This window comes from Lissotriton vulgaris, chromosome 2_1, assembly GCF_964263255.1.
Source record: "Lissotriton vulgaris chromosome 2_1, aLisVul1.2, whole genome shotgun sequence".
NCBI classification, from domain to species: domain Eukaryota; kingdom Metazoa; phylum Chordata; class Amphibia; order Caudata; family Salamandridae; genus Lissotriton; species Lissotriton vulgaris.
The window spans coordinates 1,102,301,414-1,102,316,177 of record NC_141687.1 but is presented as its reverse complement, the minus strand read 5'-3'; the positions used below and the strand labels follow the sequence as shown (position 1 = coordinate 1,102,316,177).

Genomic DNA, 14,764 nt, shown 5'->3' with positions numbered 1-14,764 from the left:
AAGGAAAGGAAAGGAACTTCAACAGCCACAGGTGGCTGGGGAGGGGGGTGGGTGCGGGTGAATGTGAATCTGCAGCACTACATGCCAACACCAGATGCTTACAGGGTAAGTAACAATCTGTTGGAGGCATGTGTGGCTGTAGATACCCATGCTTTGCATAGACTGTATAGCAGTGCCCACTAAAGTGGTGGTTAACGTGTGGGTTTTGCAGTTGTTTGAAATAGTGTACATAGCACTGCCTGACCTACATTAGGTTGTTGGTGTATCTAAATATCCTTACAGTAATGTTTAGTGAAAGTGTGTGTTATAGGCCATGTAGCTGCTTTACATATATCAGCTAGTGGGATGTTGCCTAGAGTGTTCTTTAGGAGGTGTAGGTAGTGTCCTTTTGGCTTTAATGTCTGAATGCATTTGACTATCCACCTGGCAATGCCTGATTTAAATATGGTATTTCCTTTATGAGGGGGTGAAAAAGCAACAAAGAGTTGTTTGTTTTTGCAAAAGTCTTTAGTCCTGTCAATGTAGTGCATAAGGGCTCTTTTACCCCTTCGACGCTCATGACGAGCTCAGCTCGTCGTGAGTTATGCCTGTCATATGCTCATGACGAGCTGAGCTCGTCATGTAACGCGGGTTTTTTTTAAAACTCAGCGCACAGCGGGAAAACGGCCCGCGCGCATGAGGTTAACATCTAATGTATGAACAGCCCATTCTGCAACAGAATCTGGTTGAGTAAAGAAGACGGGTAATTCAATTGATTGATTAAGGGGAAAATAAGACACCACCTTTGGAAGGAATTTTGGTTTGGTGCAAAGGACCACCCTACTCTTGTGGAGCTGGAATAAAGTCTCCTCCAAGGTTAATGCCTGGAGCTTACTAACACGTTTGAGTGGATTTATGGAAATTAAGAAGATGACCTTCCAAGGTAAAACCCGAAAGGGAAGTTATGTAGTGGTTCAAATGGTGGACCCATAAGTCTTGTAAGAGCAATGTTAAGATTCCAGTTAGATGCAGGTGGAACCCAGGGTGGAATCACTCTTAAGATCTTCCATAAATGCCTTGATGACTGGTACTTTGAACAAAGATAAGTGCTGCCTATTTTTCATATAAGCAGCTACTGCAGCCAGATGTAAGGGTATGCATGGGAATGCAAGGCAAGAAAGCTCTAGATGCAACAAGTAACAAACAATGTACTGTATTGCAGCATTATATGGATTGATACTCTTAATATGGCAATAATAGACAAATCTCTTCATAGCATGTTCTAGTAGTAGGCTTACAAGCTTCTTTGAGAATAGCCATACATGCAGGCGGGAGACCGAGATAACCAAATTCTATGATTTCAGGAGCCAAATTGCTAGGTTGAGTTCATTGGGATTTGGGTGCCTGATTTCTCCATGGCCCTGAGTGAGAATGTCAGGGTTGAGGGGTAGCTTCTCATGGGAAACTACTGATAGTTCTACTAATGTTGTGAACCAAGACTGACAGGTCCACTTGGGAGCTACTAGTATTAGTGTGAGAAATGTTTGCTTGAGCTTCCAGACCACAAACGGGAGAAGAGGGAGAGGCGGAAAGGCATAGGCAAAAACCCATGACCAGTTCATCCATTGTTGTAAGGCGTTTTAGATTCCGGATGGATTTTCCCCGATTCATGCCCTTATATAGGTACAATTACGGTTGCCCTTATATAGGCATAGAAATAAAGCCCTTATTTAGGCATAGCCCATGCAACCCAAATGCAGGCATGGCTACTTCCATCCATTCACCAAACGTCACAACGATTTCTTGGAAAACCAGCTTAAGCCATTTGGGACTTCCCCTTTCTTGAATATTGATTTCTCCAAGAACTCAGTTTTACAATGAACATCATTCCTTAGGGGTTCATTCAGGATGTTCATATGCCCTACTTTACGTCAAACATGGCATTCCTAAACACCTTCAAGGTATAAATATACCTTCACTTGCTATGGCAAAGCACGGTGGTTCGGAGCAGTTCAACGACCTACTTGCCCGACGCAGCTCACTACAGCAAGTGTCGAAGGAAGCCAACTCTCCAACTGACGCACTCATCAGAAAGCTTCCCTCCTCTGCTGAGAAATCCAGCTCCAGTGCTTCTCACTTCCCTTGCGGGGTGTTGGGAAATCGAGTCCCGAGACAGATACCAGACCTCCTTCATTCTGAGGTATGGAGCTGATAAGAACCTAGAGAAACCTTTGTTAGATTCTTGGTAAAAACTAAACCTATGCTAAAGACCATACTTACTTCTTCCCTCGTACTAGAACTAGGTTAGGTACATTGGGGTAGGCGTATTTTAGAAGCACCAGTTTAGTATTTTAGCCTTTGTTATTTATGTATGTATTTTTATATTGCTTAGAAACCACATAATGCTATTATAATATTATTTTATAATACTATTCTCGCTGTATGCATTATACTTTGCATTCTGTCTAACGATTGTAGCAGTTCACCTCTCTTGCACGAGAAAGAAGACTGTTCAATAAACCTTTTATTGAAAACGCCCGTCTCACTATTTCTCTACAAACTCTGTAGAAACGAAGCAAGCACGATTGAGTGAGTGAAATACTTATCTATTGTTTCCACGACTCTGAAGATAGTTATTCCAGTCCTAGGGAACAAAGATGTCATGTTTATGCGGTTGTCAGAAACGAATCCCTTCTTGTGAATTCAAGAAAGTTTCCAGTGACCTCTTAGCTAGCTGGCACTCACAATTAAGTTTAGTATATTCGATAGAGACGTAGTAGACACTTCTATAGGATATATTATTCCAATGAGCAGAGTGTATTGGGAATATAGGAACTACACTACACCATAGGACATTGCCCTTGAATACTGGTTGTGCAAACCTGGAGGCGAAGTTTGGGCATTGTGCCTTGTCCGCAGTTACTAACAGATCTATTTGTGGAAATCCCCACTTGTGGAAGACAGGGAGGACTCAGGGGGTGGAGTTCCTACTTGTGGACTTGTTTCCGCATCCTGCTGAGGAGGTCAGCAAAATTGTTGTCCGTTACCAGGAGATGTTCAATAACAGATGAATGTTATGATGTAGCGCCCAAGCCAAATGGTCTGAGATGGGCATAACTGTAGAGAATGTGACGCCCTCCCCCCCCCCCCCCCCCCCCCCCCCACCTCCCCTTCCTTTTTTAAAATAGTACATGGTGGACATACTGTGCGTCGTGACCAAGGCAACCTTGGCAGTCAGGTTAGGTGTGAACACTTTCATTGCTGGATGAATATCTTGAAGTCTAGGAAGTTGATGTGGAGACCCTAGCGTTTGGTATTCAAGAGACCCTGGATTGTGAGATTCTGTAAGTGAGCACCCCAGTCTGTCAGTGATGCTTCCGTTGTCAGAATGATGTGGGGAAGAGGATCTAGAAAAGGCCACCCCTTTAAGAGGTTTTGTTCCACCACTGTAGAGATCGATGAGTGCAGCTGTCTATCAACGCAAGATTCTCTGAGAACACTGTGGTGCTAGACATTCCTGTAACAGGTGCAAGTGTAGTAACGCATGCAGCACTATGGCGATGCATGAGGCCACCATACCCAGTAGGCACCTGACAGTTCTAACTGTGAGCTGTTGATTGGGTAGGAAACGTGGAAGGAAAATGCTACTTACCAGTATGCATCTGTTCTTGACATGTAGGGCTGCAGAACCACACACTATTGCATTAGATCACCATCTGGTGGTGGGCCCGGATGATTACACTATGTTGTTGTCTTGGAAGAGTCTTTGTCTGTTGGATGACTCCTCCCTTAGATCGTAGTGCGCATGGGCATTGACTTCATCTTCAGATTGTTTTCGCCATTGGGCAAATGATGGAGTTGTATGAGTACATATAGAGATGATCATGTATTGTGTATCTAAATAAGATAATGCTGGAACAGACACCGGTTGCTGGGGAGGCGGGTGGACGTATGTGGTTCTGCAGCCCTACATGCCAAGAACAGATGCATACTGGTAAGTAGCATTTTCCGTTCGAGGCATATGGGCTGCAGACCACACACTATTGCATAGAATGCACAGCAGTTTCTCCCTTAGCGGCGACCACCCGTGTCTGTTGCTGTAGTTTGAAATAATGTTTTGAGTATAGCCTGGCCCACACTTGCTTGTTGTTTCGCCTGCACATCTACACAGTAGTGTTTTGTAAATGTGTGCGGAGTAGACCATGTAGCTGCTTTACAGATGTCATCTAATGGTATGTTCCCTAGGAATGCCATAGATGCCCCTAGTTTTCAGGTAGAATGAGCCCTAGGGGGAATAGAAAGAGTGTGTTTTGCTTTTTAATAACACATTTGAATGCACTTAACAATCCATCTTGCAATGCCTGATTTTGAAATTGGGTTCCTCTTATGTGGAGGAGAAAAAGACACAAACAGTTGTTTAGTTTTATGAAAAAATGTTTTGTCCTATCAATGTAGTAGAGAAGCGCTCTCTTTACATCTAATGTATGTAGAGCTCTTTCTGCCACTGTTTGTGGTTAGGGAAAAAATACTGGCAACTCCATAGATTGATTGAGGTGGAAAGGTGAAATAACCTTTGGCAGAAACTTTGGATTTGTTCTAAGAACCACTTTATTATGATGAATTTGTATACAGGGTTCTTGAATTGTTAATGCTTGTATCTCACTTACTCTTCTAAGTGAAATTACAGCTACTAAAAAAGCAACTTTCCATGTAAGGAATTGTAATTCACAATTATGTAAGGGTTCGAAAGGAGGACCCATAAGTCTAGGGAGAACAACATTTAAGTTCCCCACTGGAGAGGGTGGTATTCTAGGAGGGATTATTCTTTTAAGTCCTTCCATAAACGCTTTGATTGCAGGTACTGTAAACAATGACAAATGTTGTCTGTTTTGAAGATATGCTGCTTTAGCAGCAGCATGTAACCTGATTGAGGAATACGCTAAATTAGATCTTTGCAGATGTAACAGATAGCATATAATGTTTTGCATGGAAACATCTGAGGGATTGATGTTGTTTTCCACTTTGCTGCATAACATGCTCTAGTGGTAGGGTGTCTTGCTTCTTTTATGACATTCATACAATTAGGTGGTAAATTTAGATATCCAAATTTTAAGACCTCAGGAGCCAAATCGCTAGATTGAGCTGCATTGGGTCTGGATGCATAATCTCTCCATGGTTCTGTGTTACTAGATGTGGAGAGAGTTTTAGTTTGTGATGTGGTACTACTGACATCACTAGTAACGTGGTGAACCAGGGTTGTCTTGCCCATGTTAGGGCTATGAGAATCAATGTGAGAGAATGTTGCTGTAGCTTGTGTACCACTAATGGAATTAGTGGGAGAGATGGAAAAGCCAACGCAAATTTGTTTGACCAGCTCATCCATACGGCATTGCCTTTGGATAATGGGTGTGGGTATCTGTCGGTGAAGCTTGGGCATTTGGAATTGTGTTTTGTAGCAAACAGATCTATCTCTGGTTGACCCCACTTTTGAAAAAATGGCTGAAGAACTTGATGATGAAGTTCCCATTTGTGTATCTGTTGTCTTTGATGACTTAACGGATCTGCAACTTGATTGTGAACTCCTGGTAGATGTTCTGCTAATAGAAAAATGTTCTGAGGAATGGCCCATCTCCATATGCTCTGTGCCAGCCGGGAGAGCTGTATGGAGTTTGTTCCTCCTTTTTAGGTTTCGCCTGGCGTCCGCTGCGCAGGAACAGATGGAACAGTATGTGGCTTTGTCCCGCCTCTCTCTTCCATTGGCTAGCTCCATAAATGGAGGCTAGCCATTGGAAGAGAGATCTGTCCGTCATTGTCAGAGGCGATTCGTGAGCGTTCCGGCAATTTTTTCCCTCTCCGCCCCTTGTAGAACATCATTGTGGCGGTGGGCGGTGGTTTATTTTTTTTTGGTTTGTTTTGGCCATTTCTCCGAAGATGGCGGCCGGCGGGGGTCCTGTTCTGATGAACGCCCGCGCTCAGCTCGGTATGTCCTAGATTCCGGTGAGTGGGGAGCACTGGCACGTGTTCTTGTTGACTTTGTCTCATGGCTTTGCTTTTGCATGTTTGTAACGCTAAAAGATATTTCCTTCCTTTTGTGCATTTCCCAGTGACTCTTTGATTTGTTTGCATTTTTGATGTGTGCATAAGGCTCTCCACCTCTTTTCTGCTTTCCCCGCCTCTCCACCCTCTTGTTGTTATTTTTTTTTAATGTAATACATTGCTGTCATATTGTCCGTCCGGACTAGTACAGCTTTGTTTGATAGGTAATTTTGAAACGATTTTAGAGCTAGAAAAATCGCTAGTAACTCCAGATGGTTTATGAGGAGTTGTTTTTGTTGCATTGTCCATGTACCCCTTACTGTGTGATTTTGTAAATGCGCTCCCCATCCTGTGAGAGATGCGTCTGTGGTTAATATTATCTGTGGAACAGGTTCTATAAACGGCCAGCCCTTGGAAAGGTTCTTGGTGTTCCACCATTGCAGAGAGCGATATGTCCGTCGTATACCACCACCAGATCTGTTATTTGTTGCTGAGCCTGATTCCACTGACTTGCCAAGCACTCTTGAATGGGGTGCATTTCTAGGCTTGCATATGGCACTATGAAAATGCAGGATGCCATCATTCCTATTAGTTGCATAAACACTCAAGCTGGTAGTGAGTGTTGTGGCTGGAATCTTTTCATAAGATCCTGCATAGTTTGCATTCTTGCTGGGTTGGGGTACGCTATTGCTTTGGAGGTATCTATTGTAGCACCCAGATACTGCTGAGACAGGGATGGTTGGAGATGGGATTTCTTTTGATTTACTGTGAATCCCAGTTTGTGTAGCAGACATATTGTTTGATGCGTGTTCTGTACACATTGGTTGTATAACTTGGATTTTATTAACCAATCGTCCAGATATGGGAAGACATGAATGTTGTCCCTTCTTAAGTGTGCTGCTACTACTGCTAGACACTTTGTGAAAACTCGAGGTGCTGTAGTTACCCCGAAAGGGAGTACCTTGAACTGGTAGTGTTGACCTTCTAGAAAGAACCTTAGGTACTTTCTGTGCGATTGATGTATGGGAATGTGGAAGTAGGCGTCCTTGAGATCTAATGTGGCAAGGAAGTATCCCTTCTTTAGCAATGGTAGAACTGTTGTAGTGTGACCATACAAAAGTGGTCTGATTGTATGTACAGGTTTAGGGGCCGTAGATCTACAATAGGTCTGAGGGACCCGTCCTTTTTGGGTATGAGAAAGTATAGAGAATAAACTCCTGTGTTTTGATGTTCTTTTGGGACTGGTTCTATTGCATTCGTTTGCAGTAGAGATTCCACATCTTGTCTTAGCAGTATAAGGTGTTCCTGTCACATAGGACGCTTTCTGGGTGGTATTGTTGAAGGAGTGGTAGTGAGCTCGAGACAATAACCTAACTGAATTATTTGTCTTACCCACCTGTCTGTGGTGATGGAGTTCCAGACAGGTAAGAACTGTTGTAACCTACCCCGACAGGAGTGGAATGGTCTGGGCGGGATGGAAGTAAAGTCACTGTTTGGGAGTAGAGGTGTTACAATTGTTGTTTCCTCTACCCTTATTGTTGTTTCCTCTATTACCTCCTCTATAATACCCTTTATTAGGCGAGGTTTGGTTGGGCGCTTTAAAAGAAGAGGAGGTATTGTCAGTTTGGAAACCTTTAGAGGCGTCCCTATATGAGGAACAACGAAAAGAAGGTCTATGGGCTTGTGTTTGTAAAGCTCCCATGGATTTTGCTGTGTCTATCTTTTTTCATCCTTTCTAGTGTACTATCAACTGATGGACCGAAAAGATGTTCTTGGTCAAATGGCTGGTTTAAGATACTGGCTTGTACTTCTGGTTTAAACCCAGAGATGAATAACCATGCATGTCTACGCAACAATACCCTTGTGTTTATTGCTCTAGAAGCTGTGTCTAGTGTACATCTTATGTAGGTATTTGTAATAACTTTGCCTTCCTGTATTAGGTCAGAAGCCCTGGTTATGTTGCATGAGTGACTCTAACTCATCATAATGAGCTCTATCATAACTTGCTAACAAAGCTGGAGTGTTAGCAATCCTCCAGACATTAGCAGCTTGTGAAATGGTGCGTTTCCCGAAGCATCTAAAAGCTTAGACTCTTTGTCAGGAGGTGGAGCATCTCCTGTTCTATGCGAATTAGCTCTTTTTCTCGCATTTGACACTACTAGTGAGTCTAAAGGCAACTATCCTTTAATGTATGCTGGATCAGTTGGAGCCGCTTTGTACTTCTTTTCTAGTCTGGGAATAATTACCCATGCTCGACTGGGTTCTTAAATATTTCAGGTGCAAGTCTTACCACTCCACTAAGTATTGGAAGGGTGGGTGTGGTCTTATGTGATGACATTAAAGTGTCCATTAGGAAATCTTCTTCCATTGTATCTGTGTGCAGGTCTACCCCATGCAAAGTGGCTGCTCTATGAATGAGCTGCGTAAACCCAAAAGTGTCATCTGGTCTAGACGGGTATACATCATCTTGTGGCAGATCTGGTGCATTATAATCTTTCCATGGGTCACCTGATGGCCCAGGAAAATCATCTGGTTCCTTAATTGTCATCCATGTGATGTTCACTCTCTATGTACTGTGAGTAACTATCCCCATCATCCTTATCTTGTGGTATAAGACTATGTGTACTAGATGGTGAATGTACAAAAGAAATATCTACTGGTACTTCTCTTTCTGGTGAAGGGATACTCATTGGTGAAGTTTGAGCATGCTTTTTTAGATGAACTGGCGGTGTTTTAGGATAGTCAATTTTCCTCTTTTCAGGCACAGAAGGGATATGTCCAGTCTTTGGATTAATATGAAGAGTTTTTTGCTTTGGATCAGGTTTAAAAAGCTCTTCTACTGGCAAATCTTTTTTCGGCGCCGATTTATGTAATATGGGGGTGAAATGCTTAGGTTTAACAGTGTCTATTGTCTTTGGAGCAGATTTTGGTTTCGGTTCCAAAGACTTTTTCCTAGGATCCGTGCACTTTGGATCCAGAGGTTTTGTTCCCGGAGTACGTTTCGACTCATCTACCTTCGGAGCCGAAGTATGTTTCGGTACCGGAACCTTCTTCGGGTCCACTTTTTTCAGAACCGGGTGGTTTTTGGTTCGGTAGCTTTGGGAACCTCTTTCGGTGCCTAACTTGCTTTCGGTTTGACCACTTTCGGTACCAAAGGATGCTTTGGTGCCGGTGTTAATTTTGGCTTAAGGACCTTCTGCTTTTTGGGACCGACAGACTGACTCGAGCCCGAGTTGACTGGAGGCTTTTTTGTATTCTTTGCTGCCGAGCCAGAAGGCGGGGCGTCGGAAGGTTTTGGTCGGTGTGCACCTGGACCCGAAGGTGGAGGTGGAACCGAAGCCTGTCCCGGTATGGTGGGGTGAACAGGGTCGACGTCTGTACTCACGACCTGTTGACCAGCTGGAAGATCTTCATCTTCGGATTGATCCTCGATCCAGAAGCTGAATCCTCTGCTTCGGAAGCGATATCTTCGTGCTGTTTTTCTTCGGTGACTACTTCAATTGGAGCCTCGTCTATGATGAGGTATGGTGTCGACGAAGATGACTGCGCTGTTACTCTTCAAGCTTGACGGTCCCTGATTGTTTTCTTGGACCGGAACGAAGCGCATGCCTCACAGTCTCGACTCCCTTGCTCTGGAGATCAGCAGAGATTGCAAACCTCATGTGAGGGAATTTGTGTCCACACCGAGGGCACTTCTTGAAGGGTGTTCTTTCCATGAGCCAAAGGCCAAATGGCGCAGTTGGCCCAGACGAACGCTGGAATCGAGAAGTGAAGTCTCTATTCGACGCTGGTAACCGGAATCAATGTCGACGACGATGCAGATGGTATTTTGATTGATTTATGGATTCGAAAAGAGATCGGTAACGGGACCGAACGATGAACACGTCAGAACCCGATGGCGGAAAAAAACAATCTGAAGATGGACTTGATGCCCATGCGCACTACGATCTAAGGGAGGAGTCATCCAACAGACAAAGACTCTTCCAAGACAACAACAAAGTGTAATCATCCGGGCCCACCACCAGATGGTGATCTAATGCAATAGTGTGTGGTCTGCAGCCCATATGCCTCGAACATAACATTTTGAAATTATGTATTCTTGTTGTATTGGGATATGATAATGCAAGTTGTGTGTTTAAATTAGCCCCAGATATGTTTGAACCTATAAATGCTGAGGATGAGCTTTCTGAACATTGATGGTGAAGCCAAGTCGATGAAGCAGGTTAATGGTATTTTGGATGTTTTGCTGCATAAAGGAAGAGTGCTGGCTTTGATAAGACAGTCGTCAAGAAGACATGGATGTTTTGTCAGTGTAAATGCGCTGCTACCACTGCCAGGCATTTGGTGAATACTCGAGGTACAGTAGTCACCCCAAATGGGAGGACTTTGAATTGGTAATGTTTGCCTGCTATCACAAATCTGACTTATTTGCGATGTGCTGGATGTATAGGAATGTGAAAGTAGGCATCTTTGAAGTTAAGGGCTGAGAGAAAGTCGCCTTGCTGTAAAAAGTGGGATCACATCTTGGAGAGTGACCATAACGAAATGTTCTGCAGGATGTAATGATTTGAGGGCCGTAGATCTAACATTGGCTATAAAGATCCATCCTTTTGGGGGATTAGGAAGTACAGGGAGTATACCTCTGATCTCTGAAATTGTAGAGGGACAGGTTCTATTGCTCCTTTGAACAATAGAGCTTGAACTTCCTGTTCGGAGTAGTGTGTGGTGTTCCAGAGAGAGCCTGTGAGGGTGAGGTGGAAGGTGTTGAGATGTGGTAATGATCTCCAGATAGTAACCACATTGGATAATGTCCAATACCACTGACCTGATGTTACTGATTGCCATGTGGGTAGAAAACTTTAGTTGTCCCACAACAGGTGTTAAATGTTTAGGGGGGAAGGAGAAATAAGTCATTGTTTGCTATTGGGGTGGCACCACGTTCTGACGCTCCTTTTCCTGTACCTTTAGCACTGTTGCCCCTTTAGGACCCTCTAAAGTAACTTTGGAGAGAGGAGAGATGACTCTGGCCACGTTGGTATGAGGTAGAGGCATCTGAGGAGGTGGTTTTTTAACCCGCTCTATAGGTGAAGCGGCGAAAGAAACCACGATGACTAGGTCTTTGAGTGCACCTATAGATTTGGCAGTCTCTTTTTCATTTTTTCTAGGGTCAGGTCAATTTGGCGACCAAAAAGATGTTCTTTTTCAAAAAGAACATTTAACAAACTTAGATGGACTTCTGGCTTAAAGCCAGATATGTAGAGCCATGCATTGTGCAGCAAAAAAAACACTAGCATTAATGCCCCTAGCCGCGTTATCTGCTGAATCTCAGGCACAGAGGACAGCCGTGTTTGATATAAGCTTTGCGTCTGATACAAGCTCCGGACCCCTTTTCCTTTGTTCCTCTCTGAGATATTGGAGAAGTTTCTCCATTTCATCTCAGTGGGCACAGTCATACCAGTAGGTATGGCGAGATATTAAGTGGCCCTATGTGTGGAAGAAAGTGTTTAAAAAAAGGAAGTCCTCTTCCAGAGGTAGCCTGTGTAGCTTGACCTCACAAAAAATAGCTGCTCTACCAATGAGCACCTGCTATAATGTGGAGTCATCAGAGGAAGATGGACAAGCGGGATAAAGATCTGGGCCAGCGTCTCCTGGAGGATCTAGATCATATGCTGACCGGGGTCAGTGGTGGGTACATCAAGAGTACCATAATCTGCCTTATATCCACCTATGTCCGAATGTAGAGACCCCTGATGTGTTCCATTCAGGGGATCTCCATCGGAGTGTGTTGGAGATAGTGAATGTGGTGGAGGAGGGAGTGAAGGTGGTGAATGGAGATGGAATTCACAAAGGACTGGTGGCCTTCTCTGCCTGCTTTGTCTGTTCGGCTGGGACCAGAATGTCAACAGTCTCTTCGAAGAAGAGCAATCTCTTCACTGGCAATGGAGTAGGAACCGAAACCTTGGCAGGAACATGCCTTGCATGGGGCTGAATATGGATTTGTTTTTGACAAGCATCTAGTTTTTCTTGAAACTCGAGGTGCCTGAGTCAGTCTTTTGGTGCAGACCATGGCCTTAAGACAGTGGTGGTCTGCGGGCCTTTTGTTCAGTTGGAACCAAATGTCTCTTAGGTGGTTCAACAGGGAGCTGAGTAACAGGGGCTACCATACGCACGGACTGTTGAGCTGGCGAAATGCCCTGCATCTCCATTTCAAGTTTGAGGTCAGAGCCAGAACTACCTTCAACTGAGAATGCCTCTTACTCCGCCACGGATAGTCTGGGAAGTTCTTCCTCGACATCTTGATGTCAGGAGTGCCTTTGAAACTGCTCCGCTGCATCTCGCGTCTATGTGCACGATGCTCTCGAAGGGTCTTTTTGGAGCAAAAGTTTGGCAGACCTCGCAAACCCCTCACCTGTGTTTTGGTGATAAACACAGGATGGTTGGTCCGGGGGAACTTTACGTGGCAGTTCAGGCAGAAACGGAAAGGCGTGTGTTCCATCACAAGCAGGACATTCTCTGGTGAACCTGATGGAGATAAAAAATGGAGGCCCCAAAAGGAGAGGCCCTTGATGGCCGCGGTGTAAGCGCATCCATCCGACGAGTGATTACGTATATTTTTTATTGCGCAAGATGGAATTCCGTGATCAAAAACAAAACTGATAAGGGTGAGCATGAACAGCACAGAGCACCATAACAATCTCCACCCAAAGCGCAGGCAATCACATCCGAACCCCTCCCCTGGACATTCAAGTTGGGTGATCTAACTCTCCCACTCTTCATAACACTGCATAGTCAAATGTAGCACACCATAATCAGGGACACGTCTAAGATTCAACAAGACATACGTCTCTCCATTGATCCTCACCATTCAGTGAAGCACCCCTTTAAACAGGCATACCAGGGTCAGAAAACATCATTACCCTTCCTTCCTCACTGACACTTTACAACCAGAGAGCACACCTATCCAGACACTCGATAATAAGGGGGACACCCTTGTCAGCAGTCATTAAATAGAGATAATGCACTATCTTCCCAATGCTCTACAATCTGGGCAATCCAAATCATTTCATAGTTTGAAATTACCCACATGGATAAAAAGCTCTGTGATCCCCTCTTCAGGTGGCAGTATCTTTTAAAGGGCGGGGATAGGAATGCCCAAGTGGCACTCCTGAAGCTCTCCAGTGCACTTCATCGGTGGGAGGAAGGTTAACGAAGGAGCTATCTGAAACAGTGGGCATCAGAAACCTGTACTGCAGCTCTGGAACATTAACGGCTACAACTGATTGATGTGTGCACCACTTTAGCACACGCCCAAATCTTAGATTCCTTACCTACTAAAACTGATGCAACAGCATCTTATCAATACACACAAACTTACTGTTCATTACCGGTGACAGCTGATTGATGTGGCTACATGTCATCAGTACAAGACAAGTCAACGTTTCATTACCTATTGAAATTGTTTGACGAATTAGCATCTCATCAAAATGCATCTACATCTGCTGTCCTTTATCTGCAGCAACTGGCTGCTGAATCTCATCAGATCAGCCCACGCATAGGATCCATGACCTTTTGCAGCTGTTTGTTGCTGTGCCTTATCTATACACACCTACACCAAAGTTTTCTTACCTGTTGCAGCTGTTTAATGCTGCTGCTGTTGCAGATCCTCTCCAGGTGTGCTTTAAAGGCCTGGATTGTGGCTGCTCCATCAGAAAATCGTCGGACGGGCGAGAAGCGCTCAGTGGGGAGGTGCAGGGTGTTTGAGTCCTTGTACATAGAGCTGCAACACCAAAGAAGACACCACAATGATATTCAGCAAGTGGCACTGACCAAGGAAAACTAGCAGGGGCACAGTCCTACCTACAGAATGAGATGAAGCCAGGCCATAACTAGAGAATGAAAGGAAGAGCACAATCATTTACAGAAGGAGAAACACAACCATAAATACAGAAAGAGAGGGGGCATGGTGCACAGCCATGCCTAGAGAATACATTACAAAGCATAGCATTATAAACAAAGGAAGTACAGCCATAGCAGGAGGAAATGAAACAATCACACTTCTGCCCCAAAATGAAATACAGTACTTCCTACTACCTAGAGATGAGAATATAACTGAAAACTTTAGAACAGAGCACACACCACACAGCCCTTACTACAAAGTGAGATTGATGAGAGCCCTTCCTCCCCCCCACACCACACACACACAGCGCTGATTCTCCAGTGAGGGTCCCTCCTTGAAACATTAGACAACCTCTTTAGTGGAAGCCTTTCCAAACTCAGTGTTGCTTGTCTGCAGTGAAGGCCCTTAATCACATAGGCACGATTGGTAGTGAGAGCCCTTCCAGACATCTATCCAGTAGCAGACTTCATATTCTCTGTAGAGAATGCCCTTCCCCATATCAACTGCTGATTTTCTTCAGTGAACCTCATTTGTCAAAGCAACACTTTAACCTTCAAAAATGGCACAAGATGGGAGCAACGAGCGTTCACTAATTGCAATAGCAAGAATGTCGTTTATCTAATCACCTGCCCTTGCAATTTGGAATATGTGGGTATGACCACCAGGGCAATCAAAACCAGAATAAACGAACATAAAAGTAATATGAGATGTAAAAAATCTACCACAAAAATGGCAGCGCATTTTTTGGAGGCACAACATTGTGTCAACGAACTGCACTGGACTGTAATTGAACAGCTCCCCACTGATGTGGGACTATTTGAGAAGGAACAGAGGTGGGTCTTCCGTTTGGGA

At 44.2% G+C, this 14,764-nt stretch overlaps 1 protein-coding gene across 2 annotated transcripts in view; it reads right to left on the bottom strand.

Annotated features, from left to right (window-relative positions):
• Positions 1 to 14,764, bottom strand: part of SIK3 (SIK family kinase 3) — a 467,469-nt gene that overhangs the window by 134,729 nt on the left and 317,976 nt on the right. For both annotated transcript variants that reach the window (XM_086956798.1, XM_086956799.1), the window contains exon 13: positions 13,642 to 13,792. In XM_086956798.1, the coding sequence (XP_086812924.1) occupies positions 13,642 to 13,792 (151 nt within the window). The remainder of the gene's footprint in view (positions 1 to 13,641; positions 13,793 to 14,764) is intronic.